Source organism: Diceros bicornis, chromosome 18, assembly GCF_020826845.1.
Source record: "Diceros bicornis minor isolate mBicDic1 chromosome 18, mDicBic1.mat.cur, whole genome shotgun sequence".
NCBI lineage: Eukaryota > Metazoa > Chordata > Mammalia > Perissodactyla > Rhinocerotidae > Diceros > Diceros bicornis.
In genome coordinates, this window is record NC_080757.1 from 40,154,638 (window position 1) to 40,166,343 (window position 11,706).

The 11,706-nt window shown below is 41.7% G+C and overlaps 1 protein-coding gene across 1 annotated transcript; it reads right to left on the bottom strand.

Annotated features, from left to right (window-relative positions):
- Positions 1-9,124: 9,124 nt before the first annotated feature.
- On the bottom strand, positions 9,125-10,519 carry LOC131417939 (keratin, type I cytoskeletal 24-like). Its single transcript, XM_058562038.1, has 2 exons — positions 10,254-10,519; positions 9,125-9,385 (listed from the first exon to the last, which is right to left on the bottom strand). Exons 1-2 carry the CDS (start codon positions 10,299-10,301, stop codon positions 9,125-9,127), a joined length of 309 nt encoding a protein of 102 aa, XP_058418021.1. The 5' UTR covers positions 10,302-10,519.
- Between the last annotated feature and the right edge of the window lie 1,187 nt (positions 10,520-11,706).

An 11,706-nucleotide genomic window follows, 5' to 3' on the forward strand; every position in this document is an offset into this window, starting at 1 on the left:
ATAGAGCATTTGCTGAGTGTTGGCAGAACTTTTTGTGGCAGACAGCACAGAAAAAGGAAAAGCTCCAGTGCGATGTGTGTGCAGCCTCTTTGTGATACCTAACGTACTGTAGATAGACAACAAATGTTCCCTGACTGAATAGAAAACACCAGGGCCTGACTTGCTTCATGCACAACTTGGGTCACTGATCTTTTGTCCTTTACGGTGTGTACTGTCTTCTAAACCTTCATTCTCCACCTTTTGGGTGTGTGATTCTCAGTGTGTGTGCGTGTGTGTGTATGTGTATTGATGGGCTTGAGGCTGAGAGGAGGTATTGTTTGGGGAGGGGTCAGAGAATGTCGTGTCAGAATCGTCCAGTACCTCCCCTGTAGAGAATCATTGTTTAGGCCAGTGTCCTGGTGACGGCCACTGTGAGCCCCACCAGGCTCAACTACTTGGAGAAAAAAAAAGATTTTGCGATAATAAGTGTCCTGAGAGGCCACTCCCAGTGGATCTGGCACCACCCAAAAGTCAATTTCAGCCCTGTGCTCTTGTCAGACACCAAAGAAATTATAAACCACCTACAAGAATAGAGCAGAAATCACCAGTTCTGTGACAGTTTCTCTTCCTTCGCTCCTTCCTCTCTTTTCCTGTCTTCCTTCCCCATCACCCTTGTCCATTCTTCATTCTTTCTCTTGTTTCAATTAAGCATATCCCTTTGCAAGTTTCCTCTTCTCCACCAGCATCTGTTCAGTCACACCATTTTGCCAAATTTTGTTCTGGGAGAAAATGACTTAGCTTTGTACTTGTTGTGTTTGAATGCTCTAGAATCTCTCTCTTTTTTTTTTTTGTGAGGAAGATCAGCCCTGAGCTAACATCCGTGCTAATCCTCCTCTTTTTGCTGAGGAAGACCGGCTCTGAGCTAACATCTATTACCAATCCTCCTCCTTTCCTCCCCCACCCCAAAGCCCCAGTAGATAGTTGTATGTCATAGTTGCACATCCTTCTAGTTGCTGTATGTGGGACGCGGCCTCAGCATGGCCGGAGAAGCGGTGTGTCGGTGCGTGCCCGGGATCCGAACCCGGGCTGCCAGTAGCAGAGTGCGGGCACTTAACTGCTAAGCCATGGGGCCGGCCCTAGAATCTCTTTAAACAGCACAATTTTCTAATTTTCCTGAAGATCATTTAGTCAGTTATGCAGAGTTAAGCACATGGGTAAGCGGCTTTGTAAGGTGAGGTGCTTCTGTCCTCCAGGGTCCAGAGTCAACACAGATGGGCTCAGAGTTTATTGATTATTTTTGCTTGAAAAGTTTTTTGGACCTTTTTTTCATACCAGACAGACAACAGCCTCCTATTCAGAGAACCACAAACATATATAAGCCAGATTGTAATGTAAGCGGCAAGATCCAGCCTCCCGCGTCTCGTGGGCATTCAATCCACTGGACATTCTCCCCTCTGTCTCTCTGAGCTGGACCCTTCTTTGGTCTTCTGATCTAAGAGAAGCTGCAAATCTTTGGGCAAGGAATCCTAGTGGTAAAATAATAGTGTCATAGGAAAGGAATGGGAAGATGTCTGATCTCACAGGCGCAGGGGAAACCTTCCCCTGTTTGTGTCCTCTGTCCTCTTTCCACTAGGACTGTAACACAACTTTATAAAAATTGTTCTCAAGTTCCGATACTTTGGATGTCTCTAGATGAGGCCACAGTTTCCTGATCTGTAACGTTATTATATTGAACTATATAATTTTCAACTTCCCATAAAGCTCTAATATTTAGCATTTTGGTTATCAAGTGCATTACTTCTCGGTCAGATTTACGAAGTGTTTTATATTACAATTGGAGGGATTTTCTTTGCCGGTGTGTAAGCTGCAAAAGTTCAGTGTGTGTACTTGAGAGCTGGGTAGAGAGTACTGCTTATTTGGTGGAAATCATGCCAAAGGAGAGGTTAGAAATTAGAGGTTCTCATTAACTGGCCTGTAAGCATCCACCCCGAGGGAAGGCCTGATGAAGGTAGCTGACTGAGGAAGAGTACGCTTGCCTGGGAATTCTTTCAAGGCAATGAGCTCCATCTCTGTCACAGTTGACCAAGTGTTCACAAATGCCCATTTCTTATTCTCTGCTTAGTCCTGACCAAACTAGTCAGGCTTTTCTCTTTTCTACGGGCCCCTCAACTCTGCTTGCCCTCAAGCTTGAGCAAGCACCAAAAAAAGGGGAACGTGCCCCCTTATCATCTTCTCCTGGGAATCAGGGACCACAGCGAGACCCTTTTCCTGTCAGACCCCACTGGTCATTTTTCCTTGTTTGCCCACCTTCTCCTCCGAAGATTCTGCTTCTCTCTGCCTGCCTCCTCTTTTACCCTACTAAAAAACACTTTTTTGTGTGATTTTGAGATGCTTGCAGATTTCTGAGATCAGAAGGATCTCCCTATTACAGTAGTCTTTCTGATGAAAGCCTCTCCTTCTCTAAGTCAGGATTTGTTTTTATTTGATACAATCAGAATTAAATAACAAAAAGACAACCAAAACAACCTTAATTTGTAAATTAAGGTACATTCTCCTAAATAACTCTTGGACCAAAGGAAATCAAAACCGATATTACAAACCATCCAGAAAGTAAGCAAAAGAAGAAAACTTTGTCCCTGGACTTTCGAGTTGTAGCTAAAACTGTGCTGAGGGAAGTATTTAGCCTCAAATGGCTGCATTATTAAAGAGAGACTAACGATGAAGAAACTTAGTACATAAAATTTTTTTAAAAGAACAACAAAACAAAATAGATGAAAAAGATGAGTGAAACTATTGAGATAGAAAATAACAAATACATAAATACACTAAAAAACTGGTTCTTTAAAGAGACCACTAAATTAGATAACCTCTTTATGAGCCTGGTTAAGGAAAAGAGATAGACTCAAAATATACGGGATTACAAATGGGAAAGGAGGGCCGGCCAGGTGGCTTAGTGGTTAAGTGCGCACGCTCCAGTCCGGGTTTGGATCCTGGGCGCGCACCGACACACTGCTTCTCCGGCCATGCTGAGGCCGCGGCCCACATACAGCAACTAGAAGGATGTGCAACTATGACTTACAACTATCTACTGGGGCTTTGGGGAGGGAAAAAAAAAAAAAAAAAAGAAGGAGGATTGGCAATAGATGTTAGCTCAGAGCCGGTCTTCCTCACCAAAAAGAGGAGGATTAGCACGGATGTTAGCTCGAGGGCTGATCCTCCTCACAAAAAAAAAAAAAAAAAAAAAAAGAAATGGGAAAGGAGACATAACTGTGGGTGCAGAAAAGATTAAAATAATTTTAAGACAATACCATGTACAAGTCAATGGCAGCACACTTGGAGACCTTTCTAGCACTTAATTAAATTGTTGTTGCCCCATAAGTGATCTTTGTGTCCATAGACTGGTCCTGTGAGGGCTCATCCCCAGTCAACCCCACCAAGCCTGGCTGGGATCTACAACCTCTGTACTCAGACTCATCTTGTCCTGTGAACCCTTCCCAGCTGAGGCCACAGCTCTGCCACAGTTTCCCAGAAGCCCTGTCCTCCTGGGGTAAGCCCTGTGCCTCTTCCCTCCCAGCACGCCCCAGGCCAGTGCCGTTGGGCCGTCTGCCTGAGCCAGCTTTCCCTTCTCCCCAAGTACTTCTTTCTCATTGTTCTTATGGTGTCCACACATTACTTACCACCTGGCTATTCTTTTATTTTTCCATAAAAATTAAAAAAAAAGAGTATATTCATTGTAAAAACATGTAAACATACAGATATTTTTTTCTTTAAAGATTTAAAAATTTTACAAGTAGTACATGTGTATTTAAAAAAATCGGAAACACATATAAACCTGTAGCAGAAAATAAACATCATCCATATTTCCAGTACCCATAAATAGCCACTGTTAACATTTTGATGTTTGATGTTGTTCCAGATTCTTTTTTTTTGTTTTCCAGCAGTAGAAGTCGGGAGTGGTCCTAAGAAGCAGATTCCTTTTTTTTTTTTTTTTAGGAAGATTGGCCCTGAGCTAACATCTGTTGCCAATCTTCCTCTTTTTTTTTCCCCCCAAGCCCCCAGTACATAGTTGTATATCCTAGTTGTAGGTCCTTCTAGTTCTTCTATGTGGGATGCTGTCTCAGCATGGCTTGATGAGTCGTGTGTAGTCGTGCCCAGGATCTGAACCGGTGAACCCCGGGCCGCCGAAGCAGAGGGCGTGAACTTAACCACTATGGCACCTGGCGGGCCTCATTCCAGAATTTTAATAAGAATGTATGTAACTTGTGTACAATTATTTGCTTACAAAACTAAATGATACTGTATTTATTGTCTTGAAACTCTACTTTTCATTTCTCCATAGGTGACTGACATCTTTTCAGGTCAATACATGAACTTGAACATTCTCTCTCTTGTTTTTTTTGTGAGGAAGATCAGCCCTGAGCTAATATCTGTTGCCAATCTTCCTCTTTTTAGCTGAGGAAGATTGGCCCTGGGCTAACATCGTGCCCATCTTCCTCTACTTTGTATGGAAGGCCAGCACAGCATGGCTTGATAACTGGGGCATCAGTCCAAGCCCGGGATCTGAGCCTGCAAACCCTGGGCCACCAAAGTGGAGTGTGAGAACTTAACCACTATGCCACGGGGCCAGCCGAACTTGAACATTCTTTTTTTTTTTTTTTTTGGTGGGGAAGATCAGCCCTGAGCTGACATCTGTGCTAATCCTCCTCTTTTTGCTGCGGTAGACTGGCTCTGAGCTAACATCTATTGCCAATCCTCCTCCTTTTTTTTTTCCCCCCAAAGCCCTTGTACGTCATAGTTGTACATCCTTCTAGTTGCTATATGTGGGACACGGCCTCAGCATGGCCGGAGAAGCGGTGTGTCGGTGCGTGCCCGGGATCCGAACCTGGGCCACCAGTAGCAGAGTGCACGAACTTAACCGCTAAGCCACGGGACAGGCCCTGAACATTCTTAATGACTGCATGATATTCCTTTGATGGACTATTGATGGGTGTTTTGTAATAGTCTATTGATTCTTCATTGTTGGACATTTTATTATGTCTAATTTTTCACTATGATAAAACACTCTGGGGGGAATGGGCATATACTAAATAACCAATTACTTAAGGATAAATTCCTAGAACTGGAACTACTGGTCCTAAGGATATACTCTTTTCTTAGGGCTTTTGATTCCCGTTGCTAAGTCATTCTCTTGAAGGTTTTCCCCATTTACACTCCATCCAGCAATGTGTTAGTGCTTTTTCCCTATGCCCTTGTGAAAATAGGTATTATCGTTAAGCAAACTGGACCTGTTTTGACGCCTTTCTTTGATTACTAGAGATGTTGGGCATCGGGCACTTTTTAATATTGTTGGCCATTCATATTTTATGAATTGCTTATATGTATCATGTATCCACTTATTGATATGGTTATCTCTTACTTGTAGATCAGTTCATGAGTTTATATATTGGGGACACCAGCCCTATATTGGACAGCCATATATGACAAGTACAGTGTAACCGCCTGGTACCATGCAGCATTGCTGAACATTTAGACATAAAGTGATTGGCTCTTGGCTCACCTTCTGCATCCAGCCCCCAAGAGGGTGAGCTGAAGTTAATATCTTCTAGGGTGAGGAGGGCAGATATGACGGTGGACAGGCACGGTTGGGTGTGGTGGTTAAGGATTGGGAGTTTGGGGGATGGGGAGGCTGAGCATGAGTTAGGCCAAGTGAACAGGCTGCGGATTGCTGGAAGGGCTGCTTTCTTAGAAGTCAGCTGGCCCCAGAATCCTCTTGATTTTAGACAGTGAAGATAGCTGCCAGCAGGTGGCGCCAAACTGCAGATAGGACAGAGATTTAATTTATGCAGCCCAAATCTGGAGTCCACTGGCTGGGGAGCTGCATAGATTCCCTTTGGCTTTGGGATGGATTTTTACCATATTTTATTAAAGTTTAAAATGTTGGGGCTGGCTTGGTGGCATAGTGGTTAAGTTTGTGTGCTCCGCTTTGGCAGGCTGGAGCTCGCAGATTCAGATCCCAGGCATGGACCTACACACCGCTCATCAAGCCATGCTGTGGTGGCAACCCACATACAAAATAGAGGAAGATGGGCACAGATGTTAGCTCAGGGCCAATCTTCCAATCACCAAAAAAAAAAAAAAGTTTTCTTTTAATTTTGTTTTACTTCTTACTGCATGGTATTTTCTTGATACAGATCTCTCCTCTCCCTTCATGCTTTTTGCTTTTGGTTTTTTGATTTAAAAAGCCTGCACTGTCCCCCAAATATATAAATATTCTTTCTTTTAAAAAAATTTTTAAGTCTTCGAAGGTTTGCTTTCTTATATTTCTGTAATCTGTATGGGATTTATTTTGGTGTGTGATATGAGGTAAATATTTAACACCCACCCCACTCCCACCCCTGCCCCTTGGTTAACTAGTTATTCCAGCAGCCTCTATTGAATAATCTACTTTTCACAACTGATTTGAAAATATCATTCTTATATGTAGGTGGGTCTTTTTCTGGGGTGTTGATTTCTGTGTCAGTGACATATTGTTTTAATTGTTGTAACTTTATACTATTTTCTTAAATCACATTCCTGGAAACAGACTTCGAGATGGAGAAAAGGGTGCAGAGGTATATCAAGGACTTTCTCTTGGGAGATATACCTGTAAGGAAGTGAGGAAGGTAGGACAGGGCAGAGGCAGAAGCCCACTGCAGAGCTGTTTTAACAGAGGCTTCAGCTGATCTTTTGGGAAGCTCTGGAGCTGGGCTGGCCCTTCAGAGTTGTCCAATTTGAGGCAAAGGAACTGAGCCTTTGTATCCTTCCCACCAGCCAGTTACTGCCCCATGGGCATTCTCTTGGAAGGGGATAATCGTGGGCAAGCTTGCTCCCTGCTGCCAAGGACAATGCCCAATGCGAGCACAGCTGTGAGCTGTCAGCAGCCCATACTCCAGCAGCCAGGGGCTGGGTGCATCAGCCCTGGGGCGTATCCACTATCCCAATGTTTTGATATCTGGAAGTTCAAATCATTCTTCATAATTCCTCTTTTTAAAAACACTTGGTTCCCTTATTTTCATTTCTATTAGTGTGGTCTTCAGGTAGAGAGCAGGTTCCTAAAGAGCAGGTGTCATCTTAACTAACATGTATGCACTTTTGACCCTATAAGAAAGCTGGAAAACTGCAGCTTCATCAGATATTTCATAATCATTTTTTTGGCATGGTTTTGGACTAATGTAAAACAACAAATTTAAAGAGTCGGTGTGGAACTACAATGAGACACCACTTAATACCTACTAGGATTGCTATAATAATAATAAAAAAAAGACAATAACAAGTGTTGGCGAGGATGTGAAGAAGTTGGAACCCTCATACACTGCTGACAGGAATGTAAAATGGTGCAGCTGCTATGAAAAACAGTCTGGCAGTTTCTCAAAGGGTTAAACATAGAGTTAACATATGACCCAGCAATTCCACTCCTAGGAATACACCCAAGAGAAATGAAAGCATATGTCCACAAAAAACTTGCACATAAGTGTTCATAGCAACATTATTCATAGTAGCAAAACAGTGTAAATAAGCCAAATGTTCATCATTTGATGAATGGACGAATAAAATGTGGTATACTGATGCAATAGAATATTGTTCAGCAACAAAAAGGGATGAAGTACTGACATGCTACAACATGGATGAATGTCAAAAACATTATGCTAAGTGAAAGAAGCCAGACATGGAAGACCATATATCATGTGATTCCATTTATATGAAAAGTCCAGAATAGGAAAATTTATAGGACAATAAGTAGATTAGCGAAGGCTTAGGGCTTGAGGGTGGGGGTTTGTGGGGGGAAATGGGGAGTGACTGCTAATGGGTATAAGGTCTCTGTTTGAGGTGACAAAAATGCTCTAAAATTGATTGTGGTGATAGTTGTACAACTCTATGAATATACTAAGAATCATTGACTTGTACTCTTTAAATGGGTGAATTATAGCTCAATAAAGCTGTTGTAAAAAGTCAGTGCATTACCACATGACAAAGACTGATGTAGTTGATTTGCAACAAGTGGAAAGTTTATTGACGTAGAATGATTAAGAAGGAAAACACATTTTGCATTTCAAAGACAAAACCCAACCAATAAAGACAAGAGAATATCAGAAACGACTACAGTAGCAGTCGAAGGTTTGTCTCCTCAGGCTTGTTGGATTATTCCCTTATTTGTTCGAATTCATCATTTACTTTTCTGGGGTAGAGTGCCTCTTACTCTTATTTGAATTTTGCATCAGAAACCTTGTTGACTTTTGATGGAATCATTTGGCCATGAACTGACACTGCCCTGGTTCCTCTGCTTTTATTTGAATCTAAAAAAAAAAAAAAGAGAATTTTAGAACTGAAAATATAAAGGTTGGTTCACAAGTCATGTTTTATTTTATTTTATTTTCCAGTTTTATTGAGATATAGTTGACATATAACATTGAATTTAAGGTGTACAACATATGTATATATGGTATACGTACATATCGTGAAATGATTATCACAAGTCATGTTTTAAAATGAATTACTCTAGCCTAGATTTTTGGAGATAAAAAAAGTCCATTGGGGCCAGCCCGGTGGCGTAGCAGTTAAGTTTTCGCGTTCTGCTTCGGCCGTCTGGGGTTCACCGTTTTGGATCCTGGGTGTGGACCTACGCGCTGCTCATCAAGCCATGCTGAGGGGGTGTCCCACATAGAAGAACTAGGAGGACCTATAACTAGGATATACAACTACGTCTGGGGATTTGGGGGGAAAAAAAGAAAAAGAGGAAGATTGGCAACAGATGTTAGCTCAGGGCCAATCTTCCTCAAAAAAAAAAACATGCCCTTTACTAATGATAGATGCTCATTAAGTAAGCAGAAAATATTATTTTTAAAAAGCAACTTTACTCCTTGGTTGAGCCATGCTGGGTCCTCCTCTCGAGTCCACAGAGAACGACCTTCTGTATCCAGCTCCTTTTCCTCCAGAACTACTAAGAAATAAAAAGTGAAAGAAATGATTATCCTCACTTACTTCTCTTTAGCCAAAGAACTGTAAAGAAACAGACATCTTTTCTTTCCAATGTAGCATCTTTCTCCCAAGGGATACTTTATTTGAAACTTTCTGAAATTTTTTTAGGTGTGAATTAAAAATAATTTCTTCATTTTTTAGAAAACATAAAAATCAAGGTATTGATGGCTTGCCCTTCCTCTCCATCGAGCAGGCGGCGGTAGGTCTCGATCTCCATCTCCAGGCGGGTCTTGATGTCCAGCAGTTGTTCATACTCTGCGTTCTGGCATTCGGTCTCGCCCCGGATCTGGCAGATCTGCTCCTCCAGGCTGCTGACCTTCATCTGGATTTCCGACAGCTGAGCTAGGTAGTCAGCTTCTGTGTCTGCCAGGGTCCCTTCCAGGGAACTTTGCTACACATGAACAAGCAAATTGAAATGGAGACACAGTCAGAATAAAACTGCCCTCTATTCAGAGTATGAATACTGAAACTTATGTTTCTGTGATGAGGGTGTCTTCAATTGAAACACTTAATGGAGATTTAGCTTTAATAATTAAAAACCAATAATAGTAATAATAATCAATACTAATCAGAGTATATTATAATAGTATATTACTACTTATTATTAGTATACTTATATACTTATATAATATACACTTAGTATACAATCATTACTGTATATTAGTATACAGTAATATAGTATATAGTAATATATAATATAGTATAGCATTCCCTATGCACTAGGCACTGTTCTACTAACTCACTTAATTCTCATAACAACCTTACGAGGTAGGTACTATTATTCCCATTTTACAGATGCCAACATTTTGCCAACATGCTTCAAAACGATGTCTGCAAAACAAATTTTTTTGTGTGTGTGTGAGGAAGATCAGCCCTGAGCTAACATCCATGCAAATCCTCCTCTTTTTGCTGAGGAAGACTGGCTCTGAGCTAACATCTATTGCCAATCCTCCTCCCTCCCCCCCCCCCCCAAAGCCCCACTAGATAGTTGTATGTCATAGTTGCACATCCTTCTAGTTGCTGTATGTGGGACGCCGCCTCAGCATGGCCCGACAAGCGGTGCGTTTTGTGAGCGCCGGGACCCAACCCCTGGCCGCCAGTAGCGGAGGGCGCGCACTTAACCGCTAAGCCACTGGCAGGCCCTGCAAAACAATTTTTTAAAGCTTTGGAAGTGTAAGTCGAGTGAGTGCCCGCTTCTCACCTACCGTGGCCAGGACAGACTGCAGTTCAATCTGGAGGACTCTTCTCAGTTCCATTACCTGGTTCACGGCTGAGCCAGCCGCTCCTGCATCGGTGGAGAACTGCATCTGCAAGGACGCACTCAGCGAGAATGAAATCAACAAAGCACAATGAAATCAAAGCTCCGGTCGCTGGGCCTGGCATTTTGTGTTCTCGCGCTTTGCAGCCGTGAGCCGCTTGCGGAACTGCTCCTCGGCCGCGCGTCGATTGTGCTGGGCCGACTCCTGGTATTGCTCCCTCATGCTGGTCCGCAGCTGGTCAGATCTGTCCCTGGGGCGACGTTCATTTCTACTGTCACGTCCCCATTGGGCTGTCTTTTCAAAGCGCTCATTTCCTGGCAGAGTAGAACGCAAAAGTCACAGTAGCGAAAACCCTTGGGGGTCAGGAACCTTTTGGAACAGCCCTGAGGAAGCCCGTTCCTGGGTTTATTGCTCCCACTTCCTCGTGGTTCTCCCTGAGGCAGCCAGTTCTTCCGTCAGGCTTCAGGCTGCGCTTTGAGGCCCGATGTGGTCCGATTCAGCTCGTTGAGCACTTTTTTTTTGACCATTTATATTAGCTTCTACTGGTTGGTGTACACGGAGCTCATATTTGTACCTTAAGAGATTTTTGCAATATGATTTATGAATCAGATTAATTACTTTGAGAAACTTTAATTTAAATAGTATTTGTCCATCACCATCCAGCTCAACTTGAAATTCTTCTTTCGAAATATTTAAACAAAGATTATCAAATCAATTTTTAAAACTCTGAATTGTTTAGCTTTTTCTAGATATTTTATATTAGTATATTAGATTTGGCTGATACTTGGACCTAATTGCCTGGATTAATTCCTTGATATACATCTTATGTAAAAAGTAAAAAAATAAGTCTTGTTTTATGCTATGATGAAAGATGATATTTTCAGGCAAACTCATTTCATTTTGAAGTCCTCAGCTGCAAGTCTAGCAGGTGAAGAAATATGTTGGCATTATTAAGAGTGGCTGCAGTGATCTAGGAGATTTAAAAATGAAAAAAAGTTAATGAACATTTTAACGGACTTCGTATAATTACTGATTCACATTTAGTTGTCAGGAAATAGTCTCAGAGAAATTTTTTAGGAACTAATATCCACTGTGGATTACATCCTAAAAAAATCTAGTGACACCAACAAAAGTTTTTTTTGTTGTTGTTTTTTTTTTTACCAAAAATTTGTCTGAAAATTTTGCAAGGAATAATTGAGCAAACAATAATAGAACAATTTCATACTGCCCTAAAGTTTAGTAAAGAGATATAAATATAAATAAAAAAATTTATTTTGACTTAACCTTACCTTATTGGGCCAATTAATACTGGAAAAATTAGAGTTATTATTTCCTTAGAATTCTTGAGTGCTCTGCAATCTATAATTTCCTGCCAATCATTTTTTCACCTTCATAGAAATCTGTAGTTGGCAAATTATACATTTCTTTGTCTCTAGGTCTGTTAAACTCATAC